This window comes from Scyliorhinus torazame, chromosome 6 (genome assembly GCF_047496885.1).
Source record: "Scyliorhinus torazame isolate Kashiwa2021f chromosome 6, sScyTor2.1, whole genome shotgun sequence".
NCBI lineage: Eukaryota > Metazoa > Chordata > Chondrichthyes > Carcharhiniformes > Scyliorhinidae > Scyliorhinus > Scyliorhinus torazame.
The window spans coordinates 150,062,555-150,085,952 of record NC_092712.1 but is presented as its reverse complement, the minus strand read 5'-3'; the positions used below and the strand labels follow the sequence as shown (position 1 = coordinate 150,085,952).

At 45.6% G+C, this 23,398-nt stretch overlaps 1 protein-coding gene and 1 pseudogene across 2 annotated transcripts in view; one reads left to right on the top strand and one right to left on the bottom strand.

Annotated features, from left to right (window-relative positions):
- Positions 1 to 23,398, bottom strand: part of LOC140425065 (band 4.1-like protein 4B) — a 574,236-nt gene that overhangs the window by 124,371 nt on the left and 426,467 nt on the right. Inside the window, exons 17-18 of one of the 2 annotated variants that reach the window (XM_072508898.1) lie at positions 17,260 to 17,381; positions 7,663 to 7,788 (exon numbers count right to left, since the gene is read on the bottom strand). In XM_072508898.1, coding sequence (XP_072364999.1) covers positions 7,663 to 7,788; positions 17,260 to 17,381 — 248 coding nt within the window. The remainder of the gene's footprint in view (positions 1 to 7,662; positions 7,789 to 17,259; positions 17,382 to 23,398) is intronic. The other variant, XM_072508899.1, reaches the window with a different exon arrangement.
- On the top strand, positions 3,381 to 3,596 carry LOC140425902 (U2 spliceosomal RNA; annotated as a pseudogene).

Here is a 23,398-nt window from a genome sequence, read left to right as displayed (position 1 = left end):
CTTTTTCCCTCTTTCAATGTTCCCAAAATTCCCCCAGTATTTCATTTACTACCTAAGCACAAGGTCACTCCAATGTTTCCAGGCCCACAGTCCTCCTTCGCCGTTACAGCTTCATCAATGTTTCCAGAACATCCCTTTTAGTGTTTCTGCAAAATCCAGAACTCCTTTCCCAGTGCTAACATACTTTGAAACCCAATCTGCTTGTAGTCAGACCTTGATTCCTCTTCTCAATAATCCCCCAAACACCTCTATTGCTGATAGATCAACATCCATAGTTAGAAAACTTGGTACAGTGTCTGCTAACTCACAACAAGTAACATCTGACAGACCTTCAATACTTTCGACCCTACTGTTTTATCACATTTGCAAGTTAGTAATGCCTCTTGCTTTGGAAAGGCAATGGTCAGCTGTTCTGAGTTACATTTGTAACAACAGATTAGCAATGTGACCTCATCAACAAGACTGTTCATATTTCAAGAGTGAAATGTGGTCAGACAAGTTGTGAATGAAGCAACATTCCACCACGTCCTGTGGTATCAAATTATCTACCTGTATGCGGTACAGTAAAACAAAGCTAGCTTACACCAGTGCACCTGCCAACACATTCTAGTAATTACAACGTCCTAAACTGCTTTTTCACCAGTGAAAAGCAGATTGTGAGGGTTTTCAGTTTGCAGTAAATACATTCTTAGCAAAAATAACTGCAGGAATGTATTCATTTTCAAAGGGTTTAAGTGGCAGTCAATATGGTAGCTAAAGTTATCTCATGCAAGATGCACCTTTACTTTTGTACAATTTAAAAGAGAATTTCAGGATAAGTTTACCAACTTAAAGAGGAAATATTGTGACTTAATGACACATTTGTTTCCAGCACCACCTCTTGTTATCCTGAAGTGGAAGGTGTAGAGTAAAGGGTTACGATCAGGAACATAGATAATGCTGATGTAATAATAATGTCAGATCATATGACTGAAAAGCGTTACGGAAGGAAAAGAAGCTCCAGTCTTGTGTAGAGGTTGTTGTTGCTCTTCCCACACTGAGAGAATAAGGCAAACTTTAACGTATTCCCATAGCAAGTTTTTACCTGGAACAGGTCACTAGCCTGCTGCCAGAGGCATATAGCTTGAGGGACACACTCCACATCAAGCATGGCTCACCAGGAGTCTCTCCCACTCTTACCGCCTGCCATTGGTGTGTTGGAAGGTTGATCCTCCACCCATTTTGCCGTGATTTTAACTCAGCTTCCTTGGCTATCAAGTCTTGGAGGGGACTCGAGCCTGGAACTTCTGGCTCAGAGGCAGCGATGCTACTCACTGCACCAAATAGTGTCGACCTTCAAATGTGTAAAAGCAAATAACTGCGGATGCTGTAATCTGAAACAAAAACAGAAAACACTGGACAAACTCAGCAGGTCTGACAGCATCTGTGGAGAGAGAACATAGCTAACATTTTGAGTCTGGGTGACTCTTTGTCAAAGCTAGAGTAAAATAGAAATAGGATGAGATTTATACTGTTTTGTGAGGGGGCCGGGGGGGGGGGGAGGGGGGGGGGGCGGTGGTGGTGGCGGGATGTAGAGCAGTGGGGCCGGCTAGAGGGCGAGCAAAAGTTGGAAATTGACAAAGATGTTGTTGGCAAAGGGATGGTAAATGTTGGTGATAATGACTAAGAAGGGTGCTGGTAATGGCACATTAAGAGATTAGAATGTGTTGATGGCAGAACAAAGGTAAGCAGTGTGTCAAGGACAACTTGGAACAGGGAACTGATGGTCCTAGTGGGGTGGGGGAGGAGAAGGGGAGAAAATGGTGAGGGAAAAATGGATCGATGGAAATGAAAATGAATTGATAGAAATAAAAATGGGGTGAAGGTGGAGGAGAGAGTTCACAGTCTGAAGTTGTTGAATCATAGAATCCCTACAGTGCCAAAGGAGGCCATTCAGCCTATCGAGTCTGCACCGACCCTCTGGAAGAGCACTCTGCCTAGGCACACCCCCCATCCTGACCCTGTAACCCAACCTAACCTGCACATCTTTGGACATTAATGGGCACTTTAACATGTCCATTACATCTACACATCTTTGGACTGTGGGAGAAAACTGGAACAACCAGAGGAAACCCATGCAGACATGGGGAGAATTCGACTCGGACATTCACCCTAGGCCAGAATTGAGCCCGGGTCCCTGGTACTGTGAGGCAGCATTGCTAACCACTGTGCCACCGTGCTGCCATGAAAATAAATTGATAGAAACAAAAATGGGGTGAAGATGGAGGTGTGAGTTCAACGCAATGTTAAGTCCGGAAGGCTGTAACATGCAAAATGTATAAATGCTTGCTATAAACAAAGAGTAATAGTTTTAAGAAACTACAGATGCTACTCGAGCATCATATTTTGGGAGAATAGACAATCCCCAAAATACCCTCTAGACACCAAACACACAATAAAACAGAAGAAAGTAAGAGATTGAGTGTGAGATTTTTGTTTTAATCATTTCAGTCTCAGAAATATCAGTCCTGAACAAGAGACCAATTAATCCCAACAAAAATATGTAGAATCTATATCTTCCTAATTTTGATCAATAGATGTCATGGAAAGCTTGATTCTCAAGAGTTCTTTTGAATTGATGTTATATCGTGAGTAACACTAAACTAAATTCTGAATTCAAATGACCTGAAGAATCTTGGGTGAAATTCTCCTACCCGCCCCGCCACATTTCTGCGCCGACCGGCCGGCGGGAGTCTCCGTAACACCGGCCGGTCAATGGGGTTTCCCATTGTGGGGCAGCCCCACGCCGTCGGGAAACCCCCGGTGCCGGCAGAACGGAGACTCCCGCCGGCGGAGAATGACGCCCCTTTTCTCTGCATGAACACCATTTTTCTAACTTTTTATGAATTTAAATTACAACATTTCCACCTGGTAACGTTTGATTGTTGTGATACTGTAGGAGTTTATCATTTTATTGCCCAAGAGAAAGGTGATTACATGTCTATATGCTCAGTATGCATCCCTGTTACCCACATGGTCCCTGGTGGTCTGATTGGTGCCTAGTGCTATAATCATTCGTTCCTTGTATTGTACTGTGAGGAAGACTGGGGACAGGGTGGAATAGAAATATGTGGCTTAGTTCTGATCACCTTGTTGTCTTCTCCCTCTCACCTTTTTCGAGCCATTTGTCTCTCTCTCTATTCTATCACTTTTTATTCACACTCTTCTACTTCATTTCTTACAGCTCTCCCAATTCCTTTTTCATGTTCATTTATTTTTCTTCATTTTTCTCATTCGCTGTCATTTCTAACTCCTCCTCATGACTTTCTAACATTTCATTCTCCTCTTTCACCAGCCAGCTAGTCAAGCAGAACTTAGCACAAACAACCAAGTCAACAATTATCACTTCTCAGCTTTTTGGCTAAGATCAAGCGTAGGATCAAGTCCAAGATCGGGTGCAATGCCTGTTCTTTTCAGCTTGGATCTTGTATGTCTCTTTTGTGGTAACCATGAATTGAATTTGAATTGTTTTTTGGATCAAGCAAGGCAATGGATTATGGGCTTGCCCCGTCCACTCTGTGCATTGGCCTTTAACTCTGAGAAATGAACAACATCTTTTTAAAAAATCAGCCAGTTGGGAAGCAATTGGACTAGTGGGTAAGCAAACAGTAAGGACAGGAAAGGACTGGGGCAAATAAGCAGAATCAATCAAAGCACTCTGGATAGATTGGGAAACATTTGAATGCGAGGGCAGCAGGTTGGTTGGTCATGAAGAACTTGAGTATCAGTGGATGAGTAGTTGGGCTGCAAAGTACTCAAAGTAGAAAAGCGTGAGGAAGACTGGGGTTAAAAGGGTTCAGGCCAGCCAGAGTATGATTTTCAAAGCTTGTCCTGACTGAGCAGGATTCTACTCCCACCCTCAGCCAAGTATGTCCCTCTAAGCCTTTTCTCAGGTGTAACAGAACTCTGTCTCTGGAATTCTTTTGTCCAATAGTGTAGGGAATTTTGCTCATCAGAGCTCAGCTTCGCTGGGTCGGTCCTGTGATTTACCAAAGGCAGTATCCTACAGCCTGCTGAGCATGGGAACCTGCACCACAGGATGTCCAAAACTTAGGTACAAATACAATTTGAAAGCTGCCCTCAGAGCTTGCAAGCTGTATCCCAATACATCGGAAAAAACAGCCTTGAACAAACCCAAACGGAAAACAAAGAGAAAATGCTGGAAAAGCTTTGACAAAGGGTCATCTCGACTCGAAATGTTAGCTCTTTTCTCTCCCTACAGATGCTGCCATGCGTGCTGAGATTTTCCAGCATTTTCTCTTTGGTTTCAGATTCCAGCATCCGCAGTAATTTGCTTTTATCCAAATGGAAAAGTCTCTGTTGTTGAGAAATTTCAACATTTGAGGAGAACAGAGTCAATTTCCTTCAGGACAAGCAAGCATGGCAAAGCAAAGCCAATGCCTCATCCATCACTCCAACATCAACTTAAAATTTATTTTTTATTTTTTTAAAAAGAGTACCAAATTCATTTTTTCCAATTAAGGAGCAATTTATCGAGGCCAATCCACCTCCCCTGCACATCTTTGGGTTGTGGGGGCGAAATCCACACAAACACAGGGAGAATGTGCAAACTCCACATGGACAGTGACCCAGAGCCGGGTTTGAACCTGGGACCTCGGCGCCATGAGGCAGTAATGCTAACCACTGTGCCACCGTGCTGCCTGGTTCAACACCAACTTTGAACGACCTAACATCATGCATGAGACAACACCAACCTAGACTGTAAACCGGTCTTTAATTTTTGCTGAACACTCATCTATCAAAAAGACAGGATAATCCATTAGCAGTGTAGGAAATGGAGACAACAGAGCTAGTTTTAACCTGCCTCCCCAGGACAGGCCAGGACTGGGGGAGATGGGATTAAAATAGAAAGAGAATTGGAGACCTAATCCCCACCTACCTCCAAAAGTGATGCAAGCAGGTAAATTGCTCTCCAAAGGTGGTTACCGAATTTAAATACTGTAATAGGTTAAGATACCTCAAATCCAGCAATCTTAGGACGAAGTCCGTGCCAGATTTTGGAATTTGCCAGTGTGCAGATAAAAAATCGAACACCTTAATTCACATTTGAACACCTTGGGCAGGAATTTTCCTCCCCCTCTGTTCTGCAGCGGCGGAGGGCAGCTCGCCAGTGTCTGGCAGCGGGATGTTTTGGACCTGCCGTTGTCAACGGGATTTCCCGCTGAATGCACCCCTCACCACTACAAAACACAAACGCAACACGGGTACTTGTAGCAAGAATAGGCAAATGTCCTGATCCCAAGTACAGCATATAGCTAAATATTCTACCCATCGGATTCTGCAAGAGTCTTTTGTTCTTCCTGGTCTCTGCTACACCTGAAATAAAAGTGAAATACTGTGGAAAATAAAAACAGAAAATACTGGAAAAACTCAGTGGGTCTGGAAGCAGCTGTGGAGAGAGAAAAAGAGTTAATGTTCAAATCCAGTACGACTCCAAGTCATATTGGACTCAACACATTAACTGTTTCTCTCCCCACAGATGCTGCCAGATGTGTGGTGGAACAGGGGAACAAAATGTCCGTTTTTGACATGGCTGGTTTTTGTGGCCAGATACGAGGTACTCGAGCTGTATTTTTGCCTGTCATTTTAATTCTCTGCTCATTTTCATTTTAAATCCTCTGCCCTTGGCCTCCTATACTGTTCCAATACAATTCAATTCCAGGAACAGCAGTTCTCCATTAGGTATTTACAGCATTCCAAACTCAGTCAACAATTTCAGATCATACCTTCTGCCCACACGTAGTTTGGATGGCAGCTGTTGGTGATGATTTTGCTTTTGTTATTTCATCTACCCTAGACCCACATTTTTGTTTCTCTCCTTGCCCTATTAGTATACCTTTTTATCTTGCACCATCATCCCTATTGTAATTTACCCTCAAACTTTCCAACCTATTCCCCACCCTTCCTTTCCCTGACCCTGCACCTGTTTCAAATCTGTTAAATCTATAACTTTATCCCATTCTGAGGAAAGATTTTTGACCTTTAATATTAATTAGAACAAAGAAGAAAGAACAAAGAAAAGTACAGCACAGGAACAGGTCCTTCGGCCCTCCAAGCCCGTGCCGACCTTGCTGCTCGACTAAACTACAATCTTCTGCACTTCCTGGGTCCGTATCACTCTATTCCCATCCTATTCATGTATTTGTCAAGATGCCCCTTAAATGTCACTATCGTCCCTGCTTCCACCACCTCCTCCGGTAGCGAGTTCCAGGCACCCACTACCCTCTGTGTAAAAAAACTTACCTCGTACATCTACTCTAAACCTATGCCCCCTAGTAATTGACCCCTCTACCTGGGGAAAAGCCTCTGACTATCCACTCTGTCTATGCCCCTCATAATTTTGTAGACCTCTATCAGGTCGCCCCCCAACCTCCGTCGTTCCAGTGAGAACAAACCGAGTTTATTCAACCGCTCCTCATAGCTAATGCCCTCCATACCAGGCAACATTCTGGTAAATCTCTTCAGCACCCTCTCTAAAGCCTCCACATCCTTCTGGTAGTGTGGCGACCAGAATTGAACACTATACTCCAAGTGGCCTAATTATTTTTCTCTCTCCACAGATACTGCCTGATGTGCTCAGTATTTCTACCAGTTTTGTTTTTATTTAGGCATACCAGTATACCACTCACAATTGGGCCCATAATCAACTGATCCCCCCACCCCCCCCCCCCGCCCCCCCAATGATGGGATTCTGCCCCACAACCTCCTTCTCTCAATAGCAGCAATCTGGAGTCAGGGGCCTACTCATCTGACAGATAACCAACTTGAGGAGGGCGCATGGGAAGTCAAAATCTGGCCAAAGAACCTGCAAGACCAGGGTTATAATAGAGCCCTGCCAATCTTAAGAACGGTGTTTTATTAACATGTTGCTAGGCTGCTTCCGACTGGCAGCCAGCCAAATGGACAGTGAGTGGAAGAGAATACCAGTCACAGAAGGCTGAAGCCAGGGTTCCACAGGTTCCGCACCTAGCATTGTAGAAAGAGCATCAGGCCGGTTGGCATCAGTAAGGTTGGGGGGGGGAATCAGTAAATGGGAAAGCTGCCAGGCTCGGGGGGGGGGGGGGGGGGGGGGGGGGAGACTCTGATTCTTTGTGTAATTGCTTCAGCTACTTGCCAGTTTGGATCGTGTGCCTTTGAAACAATAAAAAAATCAAGCATTTGATTTCTTAGCTTTGAAATGCTTTTAAGACTTCTTTTCACTATTGGTGTCTCGATGTTGAATCAAGATGGCGCCGGAGCATGGCGATTCTCTGCAAGCTCTCCCCACAGATCCTCTTCCTACATCCATTATGTTTTTTCATGTATGGAACGATCGATCTGGGCTGTACGCAGAGCAATACTTTTCACTGTACCTTGGTACACGTGACAATAAATCTAAGTCTAAAAATCTAATTTAACAGCTAAATCTTTAATTTTCCTTTCCGTATATGTGATGCCCTTTAGTGTGTAATGGCTTTGAAAGGATGTGTACTACATGCAGGATTTTGTTTGTCTGTTTGAATTGGTTGTAAATATCTCAGATTCTTGATGCTAAAAGACTCTGACATTGCCAAGCTACAGCATGCAATTACAGAAAATAGATTATAAAATGTGATACTTCACCTGGGTTCCTACCTTCAGTGCAGCATCCATCTGAGCTTTAATGATGTTGCTCTTCATCTGATCAGGGATAGAAGACGGTGATGCAGGAGAATGTAACCCCTTTTCTAACAGCTTCTTTTCCTCACCCTGGGGTTGCAAACAAGTTCCATTAATTTATAAGTTGGCATTTGAATGTTAGCTAACTTTATAAACAGAATCATCCTTTTCACCACTTGTTCCATAAATTTTTAGAAATCAAACTTTTAAAAAATTGTTCATGGATGTTGCTGGCAAAGCCAGCTTTTATCACCTATCCCTAATTGGCATTGAGGTGGTAGAGGTGAGCCACCTTCTTGAACCACTTCAGACCATATGATGTAGGTTCATCCAAGGTGCTCTAAGGGAAGGAATGGCAACGTACTCCCAAGTCAGGATGGCATGTGACTTTGAGGGCAACATACAGGAAGTGGTGTTCCCACATATGCGGCTGATGCATTTGTTCATTCTAGGCGGTACAGCTTGCAGATTTGGAATGTGTTGTTGAAGGAGTCTTGGCAAGCTGCTGCAAAGCATTTTGTAAATGGTAAACACTGCTGCCACTGCGCAGGTGGTGGAAGGAGTGATTGTTCAGCTGGTGGATGTTGTGCCGATCAAACGGGTAGCTCTGTCCTGGCACTCCTCGAGTGTTGTTGGAGCTGCACTCATCCAGGCAAGTGGAGAGCATTCCATCACACTTCTGACTTGTGCCTTGTCGATGGTGGAAAGGCAATGGGTAGTTGAGAAGTGAGTTACTTGCAGCAGATCAGCTAGCCTCTACCCTGCTCTTGTACCCACAATATTTAAGTTCCCAGTTAAGTTTCAAACAGTTCTCCTTTTGCTTTCAAATCCTAACATAACTATGATGAGAATTGTTCAGATGTTATACAAATAATCTGGCTGTAGTCTGATGTTTGACATTTAAAATTATGAAAAAATAAATCCTGTCTTAAAATTATTCTGCATCTTCTTGCACAGTGCTTGCTGTCCTTCGGTTCAGTGTTCTCTGAACAGAGGCAGATATTTCAGTTACATGCACATGTGTTCACCTCAAACCTCAGTCAAATTCCAGAAAAAAATCTTGAGTGTGGAATAAAAGAACTGACATCCAGGCATTGGTAACATACAAGCTTGTACCCCAACCAGTGTTTCCTTCCTGCAACTATATCATAGAAATCATAGAATTTACAGTGCAGAAGGAGGCCATTCGGCCCATCGAATCTGCACTGGCTCTTGGAAAGAGCACCCACACCCCCACCCTATCCCTATAACCCAGTAACCCCACCCAACATTAAGGGCAATTTTGGACACTAAGGGCAATTTAGCATGGCCAATCCACCTAACCTGCACATCTTTGGACTGTGGGAGGAAACCGGAGCACCCGGAGGAAACCCATGCACCCACGGAGAGGATGTGCAGACTCCACACAGACAGTGACCCAAGCTGGAATCGAACCTGGGTCCCTGGAGCTGTGAAGCAATTGTGCTATCCACAATGCTACCATGCTGCCCCTTATCACGGAGTTTCATTATTTATTCCTATTTTATGAACCTTTTTCCAGACTGCATTACATTTTAGTCATGACTCTTTTTCCTCTGGCTATCTGTGAGAATTTTAATCACTAGTTAAACTCTCTCAGCGCTGCACGTGATCAAGTGCTGCCTTCAGGTGAGGGAACAACTGGATCAAAATGAAAGGAAGGAGAAGAAAGTTAAAAATGTAGGCGGGTAGGCAGACAAAATAGAGGGGGAGAGTCAGGCACAGGGCGAAGGAAAGATGCAGGAAGGGAGGCTGGCAGAATGAAGTCAGGTTGACAAAGATGATTTCAGTCATGGTGAGGCAAATACCTCAACTGGATATTGGAAAATTACCTAAACAGGGCATAAGTCCCACCTTAGTGGGAAGGGATGGAATTTACTTTAGTTACAAGAAAACCTTTTCAGCAGCGATCCTAATTTAAAAAAAAACTATACAGCTCTCAATTTTATACAATCAACAGTACTTTACTGTTTAAAAATAAAAAGGTCCTGATATTTTCAGTGAATTTGTTCCAATACAGGCCTCATTTCCTTTTGGTAAGGCGAGAAATGCTCAGCTATAATGGCAAGATTTCTACTATTCTGAATTTGGAACTAACATCTCCAGGCCTGTTCCTCAGATATGACATAGGGCGCGATCGAATGGCCATGCCACGCTGCACCCGAAAAGCAGCTCGCCGCAGCCCAGCGTTGCCAATAGAAGCCGGGAGACCATGCTCCCGGGATCTACGCGGCTCGCAACGCCTCATGAGATCCAACACGATCTTGCAAAACGTTGCAATGCAAATCTCACCCATTGTGGGTGGGATCACTTTTAGGCCAATCTACATATTAAAGCGAGACAGCTAGACAACTAGTCTCACTTTAATGTGCAAATTCCTGAAGTACCCGAGGCAGTGGGATCTATCCCCTTCGCCTCGGAGACGTTGGGCGAGCGCCATTCAGTACTGGTCTCCACAAATAGGGACCAGACACAACAGCACTCGTGGGGGTTTCCCAGGGGTTTGGAGGCCCCAGGAGCATGCCCCTGGAGCACTTCTGGTGCCAACCAGGCACCCTGGCACTGCCATCTGGGTGCCAGCTTGTCACTGCTAAGGTGCCCAGGTGGCACTGCCAGCTGGCAGGAGCAGTGTCAGGGTACCAGGTTGACACTGCCAAGATGCCAAGCTGGCATTTTTTGCACCTTGTACGATCGGGTCACGGGTGCCTCCCATATGTGTTGGGGCTTGGGAGGGGTTGGGGTCAAGTTAGTGGCTCTAGAGATTGGTGGCGCCCCGATCTCTCACTACACTGAGGAGTTCCGTCGAGCAGAACTGTTCAGTGTACAAAATGGGGCTATGTGCAGCCTCAGCTGCGCACTCCCCATTGAGGCCCCCTATCTAACCTGTGTGCTGTTTTATAGTGTGTTTCTCTGCGCTGCGAGTGCGGGGAAACACGTGACTAAATGTGCTGGCCATGGGACTTTGTTCCCAGTTAGTTAAATCCCGCCCATAATGTTGTGAAAATTAGCGAAGCTTAACATTAAAACCCGCTGGGCGCAATCTACCTATTGATTCGTGCTCAAACAGGCATGCAGCATGGTGGTAGATGCCGTGTAAAGCCTCCCGTGGGATACCCCACAGCCAATGACCAAACCTACTTAGGCACATTCGCCCAGGATCTACCGGCCTCCTAAGGGAGGCCTCAGCCAGGCATCGTTCAGTACTGCTACACACAAACATGGACCAAGTGGAACAACACCCGGGAGGGGGAGGGGGGCTCTCCTGGGCCAGCGGAGTCCTCTGCGTGGTCAGAGACTGTGCAGGGTGGTCCCCTGGCTCTCCCCCTGGAATGCAGCACCTTGGCACTGCCAGATTGGCATTATCAAGGTGCCCGAGTGGCACTGCAAAGAGGACAGGAGCACTATGTCAGGACAGTACTGCCAAGCATCAGGGCCTACCGGGGGGCAATACCCATGAAAGGAGGGTGAGGGTGGATATGAAGGGTGAAGGAGTGCAGGGCAGGTAAGAAGGAACCTCTGGGAGGTTGAGGGGGCTTGAAGGGTGGGGGTCCTGGAAGAGAGTACCGGGGGCCTGAAGAAGGGGGGGGCAGGAACCCTGTACCGGGGTGTCATCACTTGGGAGGGTGGGGTACTGCCCATATGTGTGAGGGGTGACATTGTCTATTGGGGGGGGGGGGGGGGGGTGTTGGGGACCTACAAGCTCAATTAGAGATTGGTGCACCCTTTCAAAATGGCGGCCTGGTCTGGCCAGCAGGTTCAGCTCCCAGTGATAAAAATAATTCTAATCATGGGTGAGCCCAGTGAGAAATTTCCTCGGGCCCAAAAAGTGACTAAGTGTGGTTAGATAGCGGTGGGGGACTCGCCAACAGAACCGGCGGGGGGGGGGGGGGGGGGGGGGGGGGGGTACTCCCGGCAAAACCCACCACAAATGACACTTAGAAACCTTTCCGTTAGATCATGCTGTCTATTACAACAACCTGTACAGGCATGACAAGTTATTTCAGGTAAACATGGTCATGGTTATAAAAGGGATTATATATAGAACTAAGTTGGCACAGGAGTTTTTCACTGCAGTTTCCAATAGAATGTTGTGAACCACTAACAATTTTTAACATCCAATACTGTATTTAACCATTCAACCTATTAGCATTTTATTGACTTTATTGTCTGCATGATCTTACCTTCTATCAGTGGAATCAACTGGTTTCTGATTGAAATTGGAAGGAAAACTGCAGCATTTCAGCAATTTTTGCGAACTCGGGAGGGACTCTCGTATTACGATACTTTTATTTTATGCCAGAAAATAGAGAGCCCATGAAAATTTCTGAGGAAATTAATGCTAAAATTATGTCTAATTTAATCAGAAAATAGCATGAAGGCCAAATTTACCATTAGAGTTGAAAGCAGTTTTCTGCTAAAAGGTCACTGGGTACAAGTTCCCACCTAGAAATCCTGACACAGACTTCCCCCTTCACCAGTCTCCTGAAGAGAAGGCCATCAATGGAGGCTGAGGAGCATGTTAAACCCCCACTGCTCTCATTAGGCCTTAAAACATGTCACTGCTTATCCTCTTCAAGTAAATCAGGGAAGTTTAAAGACATAAATTATTTTCATGACTAACATAACAGAATAAAAAACATTGAGCAAACTCATAACTCATTTAGGTTGACATGGGTGCCACTTAAAAATGGTGGGCGGTTCCTGATTCTGCAATAATTGGCACCATTCCCGAGTTGTACAATTTTTGCGAATGCCTTTGAAGAATGCGGCAGCTTCCTGTTAGAAGCCCATATACTGTACTACCGACCTGGCTGGCTCCACTGAGGAGTTAGATAGCTCCTACTCCTCCACAATTTTTATGGAGTCAGGCCAGGTTTTTAAGGAGTTATGGTTCATGGCCCCTCATAGGAATCGTGAAACCTGGTGTGCAAAAGGGGCCTTTTAAAGGGTAAGTTCAAAAATCTCCTTATCTCCCTTCTGCCAGGATCTACCCTTCCATCCACCCTTACTATGTACGCTTGGTTGAGAGTCCCAACATCTATTAGAATAACAGAACACCTGCTATCCGAAGAAAACATTGTTTGATTTACAGCTCAGGCTCTCTGATCTCTGCAGTTTCATAATATTTATTGATATAAGTAAATGGTTTCAAAGTATTTGTGGTCTGTGTTTTTTGAAATTTCAATCAGCCTGAATGATTCACAATTTTGTTAGCTTGCTGTCCAGACCATTTTCTCATTGGAGAAAGTGATCAATGGATTACATTTTTCAGCTCTTTTCTTTTAAACATCCCACTTTACACTGTGGTGTTCATTAGTTGTAGAAAGTGTACAGCGGGTCAGCTTGATGCAACTGCCAGAGTCTGGCATAAAGAATATGAGGGAACATAAAGAGTGGATGGATGGCAGAGCCTTGCATAGGGGGCAAGAGGCGACATATGGGGTGGGTGGATGTGCAGAACCTCACAGAGGGGGACATGGGGAGTGGAGGGCATTAGATGGCACAGGGCGTGTTTGGAGGGAGAGGGTATGTGAGGAGGTGAGGGATGGAGTGCCTCTGTTTTTCTTTCACTTGACACGGTCCCACGGTACCAAGGCAAGCCTTTTAAGTAGCTCACTTTGGGACCCGACAAGCCCTGTGGCTGCCTCCGCACTTCTTTCCAGGTCAGCTGGCCTCACTCCAGCCCATACCCATCTCCCGCCTTGGCAGACCCTTTCTCCGGAGGTAGGTGGGCCGAGCTGGGAATTTTCCTAACTCCCTTTACCCACCTCAAGGATTAAAATCCATACATTGTAACAAGCTGAATTGCTGGCAAGAAGAGTATCAGTGGTGACCAAGCAGCTACTTGCTAATTTTAACATTATTAACATATATAAGAATTCAAAACAACTGATGCTCATCATTTAGTTGGATTCTTGGCTATACTTTCCAATAAGAACAGTATGCAAATACCAAGACAATTTAATAACCAAACCAACTGGGGACAAATAACTCTTTCAGTGGAATGGAAATTTCATTTCTCTAATTGAATGGCTGACTTGAATCGCAAATCGGGTGTCTACTGTTGAAGAGTATTGCACCTAATTAGCTCGCATGTGTCACTTCTTGATCTTCTTTTTGACAATTACAAACATAAAATATGACAGGTGGGTAAACACCTACTGGTTCACCCAACCTGTTGTTGTGCTCTATGCATCATAATATACTCAATTCCGAACCACTCAGAGCTATGTACTCTCCTGGGGTGTGATGAAAAACAGATTTTAAATGCAGGGCAATTTCAGGGGCGGAGGGGTTGAAAAATTCCTCTCCGATCACCTCAGGCAATTGAAAAGAATCCAAGAGTTCACAAGTGAGAAAATGTGAGTTGTACAAATCTTCTTTTTGTATTGTAGGTTCCATGGAATCAAAGAACTCGAGATGCTTCAAACAAAGGGGGGCACGATTCTCCACTCCCACGCCGGTTGGGAGAATCGCCTGGGCCGCCAAAATTTCCGGGGACGCCGGTCCGATGCCCTCCCTCGATTCTCCCAAGCGGCGGGAACGGCCCGGTCGAGTTTCGCGGGCCGCAGGCCAGAGAATCGCCGAGACACCCAAAATGGCGATTCTCCGGCACCCCTGCTATTCTGAGGCCATGATGGGCCGAGCGGCCAGGCCAAAACGGCGGGTTCCCCCCGGTGCGGTCCACACCTGGTCGCTGCAGTCGTGGGCGGTGCGTGAACGCTGGGGGGGGCGGCCTGTGGGGGGGCGAGGGGGGATCCTGCACCGGGCTTCAACTGCAATGTGGCATGGCCCGCGATCGGTGCCCACCGATCGTCGGGCCGTCCTCTCTGAAGGAGGACCTCCTTCATTCTGCGGCCCTGCAAGATCCGTCCCCCATCTTCTTACGGGGCGGATTTGGACAGGACGGCAACCACGCATGCGTGGGTTGGCGCCGGCCAACCCGCGCATGCGCGGATGACGTCCGTTATGCGGCGCCGGCCACGTCATCAATGCGGCGCCGCTTTTACGTGGGCGACAAGGCCTGGCGCGGGTAGATGACGTGGCCCCGATACTGGCCCATTGTCAGGGCCTGAATCGGTCGGGACCGGGGCCGCTCCGCGCCATCGTGAACCTCTACGGCGTTCACAACGGCGCGGCCACTTCGGCGTGGGAGTGGAGAATCCCGCCCATGATTTTTGTGCTCGTTGGGAGCACAGAAAGACAAAGGTTATAAGTGGCATTTAAGAGATTTCCATAGCCTAATGATGTTCTGGAGTTACATTTCTGCACACACAAGTAGAAAGTTGCAGATAGTGATAGTATCAGGAGACCTCTACAGGCAAGAGAAGACCTGTCTGAAAATGATGTGCTGGCATTATGTGTTAACTTTTGTTTAGCCTGATGCAGTATAATAAGATGCAGCTGTAGAAAATCTTGTGTTCTTGAAATTACATGGAAATCTGATTCAGCATCAGAAAACTTTTGTGGCACCACTTTAGCTCTAATCCTGTAGCAGATAGCCAGCATGGCATCATTTCTTTAAGGCTCGAATACAGCTCATCATGTCTAGTGCCCTGCATGACGTTAAAGGGCTGAGTTCAGGAGCAATCAGAGATAGTCTGCAAAATAAGGCTAAATAGGGTGAAACTGAATAATTCTGTGTTCCAATCCAGTGGTGAGGGGACAATGCTCATATCAGAGAACTGACGTTGTTGGGTTGTATCCCAATTTCAAATCTGGTGTTTCCTGAGAACATGGGGCGAGTTTCTCCGACCCCCCGCCGGGTCGGAGAATCGCTGGGGGCTGGCGTGAATCCCGCCCCCGCCGGTTGCCGAATTCTCCGGCACCGGAGATTCCCGCCCCCGCCGGTTGACGGCCCCCCCCCCCCCCCCCCCGCGATTCTCCGGCCCAGATGGGCCGAAGTCCCGCTGCTAGAATGCCTGTCCCGCCGGCGTGGATTAAACCACCTCTCTTACTAGCGGGACAAGGCTGCGCGGGCGGGCTCCGGGGGGTGCCCCCACGGTGGCCTGGCCCGCGATCGGGGCCCACCGGCCTGTGCCATGGGGGCACTCTTTTCCTTCCGCCTTCGCCACGGTCTCCACCATGGCGGAGGCAGAAGCGACTCCCTCTACAGCGCATGCGCGGGGATGCCGTGAGCGGCCGCTAACGCTCCCGCGCATGCGCTGCCCGGCAATGTCATTTCCGCGCCAGCTGGCGGGGCATCAAAGGCCTTTTCCGCCAGCTGGCGGTGCGGAATTCAGGCCTAGCCCCTCAAGGTTAGGGCTGATTCATTAATTTATGGAAAGAAAACTGCCCACATGTGACCGCAAACCCACACAAATGTGGTTGACTCTTAACTGTCCTCTGAAATGACCATCTGGCCATTCACTTCAAGGAAAAATAGGGATGGGCAATAAATGTGGATCTAGTCAGTGACACCCACATCAAAGCAAAACACTATATTGCAAGAAACACATCTACGTTCATTGAGAATTCCCAAACTTCCATGAACTTTCCCAATTATGTTCAAGTCTTGACTTTTGGCCATATATAATTACCAAGCCAGGTAGCTATGTATAAAGGAAGGATTTACAGCTTTAATTGTAGAGGTGAGTGAATTTTACTTCTAACTTTTATGGGCACTGGAAATATTTCTGGACAATGAAAATTCGGTTTTCAACATTCTGATATTAAATTGGTAATGTGATTGGTAATGGTGACTAAGTTAATGTAACAGCTTCATAAAGCGCATGCAGGTTATATTGTATGGTAGTGAGGAAACTGCTCTGTATTTTTACGGTCTGATTTTCTTCATCAATTTTAATGAAGGTGTCACGTTTGCTGCTTTCTTGGTATATTTTGAAACCTAGGATAAATCTTGGTGAGATTATTAACTGCTCCCATTAAACACAACGGACAAATGACTCCGCCTCTCCATATCCACCTTTCATTCCATAAATATGCCATACTGATTGATGTCCAACTCCTGGTTAAGTCAAAACTTACTCCATTTCACCAGCAACACTAAAGCCACCATGTTAAATGTCCACCAGAAACGTTATGCCTCCCACACCGATTCCACCTTGTTCTGTGGTTACAGGCAATTTTTTTTTCTATTCTATCTTTGTTTATGGACATTTTGTGTACATGTTACGAGCTTAAATTTGCCTTCATTAGTATCCATTTGTTATTTGTCAGTCCATCAACTCAACCTATCGAAATTGCTTTAAATGTTATTAATCTCCAATAGTTTTCACCTCAAAACCTACAACAGGAACAAAATTTGTTCAGAAATGAAATCACTCCTCTGAAAATTTAGACTTGCACAGTTTTATTTCTGTTATGCGTGAATCACGACTCATGACAATATAAAAAATGTATAAAGACTAAATTAATCATGATGCATCCCTATCACCAAAATGGTGTAGAAAGCTTTTAATAAATTGCACAAGTTGATCAACTGAGGTACTACCTACAGGGGAACAGATGATTGAAACAAATGATATATACAGTCAGCAAGAAATCAATAAAAGTTGTTAAAGTTACAGTGTAATAAATTACCTTGTTATTCATGTTGATATGTAATGACGGCCACTGCCCAGTCACCTTACTGGTTTCAACTTCCAACTGCTTAAAACATATGCCAACCTCCTCATAGTGTGGAAGAACAGCTGAGCTCAACTCTAAAATAAAAATAAATAAACCAAATATAAAATGACAGCATACTATACTAGGCAAGCTTGGTAAATACCACGGGAATAATAAAATAAAGTCTGGCATAAATTAATAAAGCTGGCTCTGAAGAAAACCTGAGTCAGGGAAAAGAGGTTTAGGAACTGTGACTATCTTTCAAAACAAAAAAATAAGTTCTAAGGTCTCAATTTGATGCAACACCAAGGAAATTAAAGTTCATTTGGTAAGGAAAAGAAAGGTTACCGATTAAAAAGTCTTTATTGGTAATATCTTTGCCAGATCTAGAGGTAGAAAGTAACTATCAAAGATAACTTACTGTTTGCTCTCCTTCTGGGTTAAGTAACCTTTAGAGGCCCAATGCCTGCTGCAGGCTTAGAATTTGTCAATTTACTTTTATTGGATTTAACGGAAAGCTCCATGTGGGATACCAAGTGCCAGTCAGTTTGAAAGCATAGAGTCAGAACCTGTCAAGTAGGAAATTAAACAGAGCAAGCTTGACCAGCTGATGAGTTTTTCTCCCTCAGTCGCACTCAGTTTGCTGCCCAGAATTATTCTGTGGGACTCAGGAGGACTTCCCCATACGTGTGGGCAATGATTCGGATGAATAGCCGGAGCTTCACAAGGAAGAACTCGGTCAAGAACCAGTTTAAACCCAGTTCACATGATCTAGAACACCATTGAGTACATCCACTGAAATCTGTACATCCATTTCATCTCCTATAAAGAGATCTATGTCACTAGTGCAAGCTGAAAGCACTAGAGCTTTGTATCCAGGCAGGCAGCATCCTTTTATTTAGAAACCAAAAGAGAAAACACTGGAAAATCTCAGCAGGTCTGGCAGCATCTGTAAGGAGAGAAAAGAGCTAACATTTCGAGTCCAGATAACCCTTTGTCAAAGTTTAGTGTTTAACTCACTGCCACTTCTCTTCCAGGAATGCCTACCCTGAAGAAGTACTGCTCTTCTCTCAGACAGCTTTGACAAAGGGTCATCTGGACTCGAAACGTTGGCTCTTTTATCTCCTTCCAGATGCTGCCAGACCTGCTGAGATTTTCCGACGTTTTCTCTTTTGGTTTCAGATTCCAGCTTCAGCAGTAATTTGCTTTTGTCCTTTTTTTTAAGACTTGGAAATGGCTCTGAGCAAAATATGGCCTGGGCTTGAATGGTTTTGCCTCATTAAGCGACAGAAGGTACATGATGGGAATAGTGGATGAATTCCTTCACCAGATGCTAAAGAATAACAACTTGCATTTATATGTTTATGTTCAATTAGAAAATATTTCAAAGGTGCTTCACAATGGCATAACCAGAAATAGACAGACATCAAACCAGAAACAAAATAGTAAGAAGTATCAGCAAAAACTTGATTAAGGATGCAATATTTAAGATCGAGCAAATGTAGGTCAGCATGGACAATGATGAGAGCTAAGCAGGAGGCAATGTAGGATAGGATAAGGACAGCAGAGTTCTGTATGAGTTGGAGTTTACAAGGGTACATGATAGGAAGCCAGCTGAGGAGAGTGTGGCAACAATTACATCTAGAAGTGAGAACGGTATGAAGATTTCAGCCTCAGATTTTTTTAAATGATTTCATCGGCTGTGGATATTGCTGGAAAGACTAACATTTGTTGCCCATCCTGTGAACTGAGAGGCTTGTTAGATCATTGCAGAGGACAATTAAGAATCACCCACATTTTCTATGGCTCTGGAGCCAAATGCAAGCCAGATGAGGTAAAGGACAGCAGATTTCCTTCCCTAAAGGACATTAGTGAATCAGTTAGGTTCTTAAATCAATGGCAGCTTAATGGTCACTACTACTGAGACGAGCTTTCAATACCAGATTTATTAATTCATTAAAATGTATTAATTTAATTAAAATACAGCTGCCATGTTTGGATTTGAACCCATGTCCTAGAACATTAACCTGGGCTTCTGAGTTACTAGCTACGCCATCAGCCTGGAAAAATAGAATAGTTGCAGACATTAGTGTCCGTTTCCATGCAGGGGGAATTTAAGCACAATAAGGAGCTGGATTATCCACTGCCCGCCACCAGTACCGGAGTTCCCGATGCGGTGGTGAATCCAGCATCATCATAAAAAATGGTATTGGCGCCCGTTCCGATGCTCCAATCCCCCTGCTGGCGGCAGTATCAAGGTTTGTGCCCCATGCTAGTGTGAGGATGCACATGGGTCAACCTACTAACGGGCAGGGCACTGGGTTCTCGAGCCTGCATGATTCTCTGGTCCTTTGGGCAAGAATTGTTGCAGGTATTTCCCAGTGTTGCCCTGGCACGGTGGACCTCGTGTTGGCTAATCGGATAACTCTTTAAGGGAGTTGCCCCAAATTCCATTGCAGCCCCCCCCCCCCCAACAATGCAACTCCTACCCAGTCCAGCCCCACCAGATCTACCCACCAGGGGCCCCCCAATAAGAGATCCCCACTAGAAACCCCCCTTACAGAGACCCACCCACCAGAAACTCTGTACTACAGAGATCCCCACTACAAAGACACCCATGATAGAGACCCCCATTATACAGACCCCCCTTACACAGACCCAATACACAGACCCCCCAATACACAGACCCCCCCAATACCCAGACCCCCAATACACAGCCCCGCACCAGAACCCCCCCAATTACAGAGACCCCCTCCAGAACCCCCCATTGCAGACACACCCACCGAGACCCCTCCCATAAGAGAGACCCCCACCAGATACCTCCCCCCCCCCCCATTACTAGGGAGTTATTCAGACAGAGACTTGAAAAAAACATTGCTTTAAAACTTACCTGTGCGTTACACCTGGCTCAGGCAGAGAAAGAAGCACCTGTTAAATTCCTAGAATGCAAAAACCACATTAGCTTTGATTAAGCCCCGTCAGATCTTTGATCTGCAAGGCTTTTATTCAGATCAATGGGAAATTGGTTTTACTAGGCTATGATTGACAGCTTCCACACAGTCAGGTGTCTGGATTGTTTAGTTGCATTTCCTTTCATGCTTGAATAGATCTCATGTACCCAGCTGTGAAACTAACTGCAATGTTTATAAACATCTAGCTATCATAGACAGCACATGGATCACATCAAAAGCAGTTCAGTGCTCTCATTACTTTTTCTCCGCATAAAGCACTTAACTGCTTTTGATGTGGTTAACTTCATACTGTGGGAGTAGGAAGGGGGTTGTGACCCACCAAATCCCACGGTGGTGGTGGTGGTGGTGGTTGGGGGGGGTAGGGGAGGCGGAATTTATGTTTGGGGTGAGGGGAGCCAGTTCACCGGACTACGCTACTGGGACGCCTGCTCAAAATGGCAGCCCGATGAAATACCCGCCATGCATAAATTTGTCCGGCAGGTGATAGTGAATTGCCTCTGGATTCCCACTCCCAGCGCGATCGCAAATCAGGTGATTCATCTCCGGTGGGAGAACATAGTCTTCCGAACGAAGGATCCAGCTCAAGATGCTTATAAACACGTTTGGGAAACCTTGATGAGATGATTCCTGGCAGCAAAGACTATGCAGCTTTGTGCCATTCTACTTTTCTATGGCTACTGATAAAGAATGTGTATCATACACCAATTTCATTGAACTGACCCTTTTCAGGTAGATCAATCTCGCCGGGGATGGTGATCTGGACATTGAACCTAGCCATCTCTCTACTGACAAGAGTGGTTTTCTCTCAGGTCTGTTGGCCATGGCATTGTCCATGAGAGTATGCATGTTCCATGCACCAATGGTGACTGGTGTCACCTTTATGTTCTGTTTTTGAGTCTCCTGACCACTCTAATGCCAGGGATCCCTGCTGGCCAGGGAAGTGAAGCAGACAATGTTTAGAGCACCTTTTCTTGCCCTTTCTTCATACCAGAGAGGTGAGCAGTGTGGCCTTGAAAAGGGCTGCTCAGTTGATCAAGGGGCGGCCGAGTTCCACTTTTGCTTCTGTCATACCTCATCCACCCAGGCCACTGGAATTAGTCTTCACATGCTAGGGTAGACAAATCCCCAAGTTGCTTAAGGTAGGAGAGCTGACAGCTACCCTCACATGGTTTGGCCCACGTGTTGAAGGCCACACTAGGACATGTCTTCCGTCGCATGCCAACAGCTACTTGGAGCCACAGTGAGTGCTGGGTGATGGTGAGGGTCAATGCAGGATGAAGTATTCCAAAGAGTACAGTGAGAGGTGCTAGCCCTCCTTTACACCCCTCAAACATATAGCTGTCGTTGTTGAAGGCCAATCACCTTAGCCCTATGATATCACTGCAGGGGTTCTTCAGGTAAAACGATCTTCAGCTGTTTCATCACTAATCTCTCCAACATAAGGTCAGAAGTGGTGATGTTCACTGGTGATTGCATAGTATTCAGTACCATTTGTCACTCCCCAGATTAAAAACAAAACAGCCCATACATACATGTGACGAGGCCGGGACAATACCTGTGCTTCAACTGATAAGTCACAAGTAATTCATGTCACACAAGTTCCAGGCAATGACTACTTCCATAAAAGAGCCTAACCAGTTCCCCCTGATATTTACTGGCAATATCAACACCAGGACATTAATCATAAATGCAACTGTACCAGCCACATAAACAACATGGCAACTAGGGCAGATCAAAGACTGGATATTCTGTGTTCAGTGGATCACCTCCTAATTCCCTCAAAGCCTTTTCACTGGCTACAAAACTAACTAACTTATCACCCTGATGGAATAGGATCTACTTGATTGGATTGAGGCAATGGCAATAACACTCAAGAAACTCGATATCATCCAAGACCAACAGTCTACTTGACTGCAATCTCATCCGCGAATATAAATGTCCACTATCAGCATCCCGTGACTGCAATGTATACTATCTGCAGCAACTCTCCAAGATTTCTTCAGCAGCGCTTTCCAAATCCATGATCTCTGCCACCTAGAGACATGAGCAGCATGGAAATACCATCTTGACTTTGACATAAATCTGTTTCTTCAACATTACTGGATTACAATATCAGAACTCACTATACGTATTTGGAAGCACCATACCACATAGTATGCAATGGCTCCAAGGGACATCCACAAGAGCAGAATTAGGCCATTCGGTCCATCAAGTCTGCTCCACCATTTGATTATGGTTAATATGTTTCTCATCCCCATTCTCCTGCTTTCTCCCCGTAACTCCTGATCCCCTTGTTAATCAAGCATCTATCTCAGTCTGAAAGACACTCGGTGACTTGGCCTCCACAGCCTTCTGTGGCAATGAGTTTACAGATTCACCACCCTCTGGCTGAAGAAATTCTTCCTCATCTCAGTTTTAAAGGATCGCCCCTTTAGTCTAAGGTTGTGCCCTCGGTTTCTAGTATCTCCTACCAGTGGAAACATCTTGTCCATGTCCGCTCTATCTAGGCCTCTCAGTATTCTGGAAGTTTAATTTAGATCTCTTTCCCCCCCCCCCCATCTTCAAAATTCCATTGAGTACAGACCCAGAGTCCTCAACCTTTCCTTATATGACTAGCCCTTCATTCCGGGGATCATTCTTGTGAATCTCTTCTAGACCCTCTCCATCCAAGGCCAGCACATCCTTCCTTCGATACGGGGCCCACAGCTGCTCACAATATTCCAAATGGGGTCTTACCAGAGTCTTTACAGCCTCAGCAGTACATCCCTACTCTTGTATTCTAGCTTTTGAAATGAATGCTGTGTTTGTAGCGACAAAGACAGTTACGGACCAAGGGGGACAGTACGTCATGGTCAGCGGTGGCCTAGACAGGGCACCTGTAGTCCTGGTCAATGTGTACGCACCCAACTGGGATGATGTGGAATTTATAAAGAAGAACATGGAGGAAATTTGACATTGACACACACCGACTGATCATGGTGGGGACGGGTGGGGGGTACACTTTAACAGTGTACAGGACCCACTGACGGACTGATCAAACCTCAGAATGGGGAAAACGGCAGGCATGGCTAGGGAACTGGGAATGCTCATGGAGCAGATGGGGGTAGTGGACTCATCGTGGTTTCTGCACCCAGGTGGGA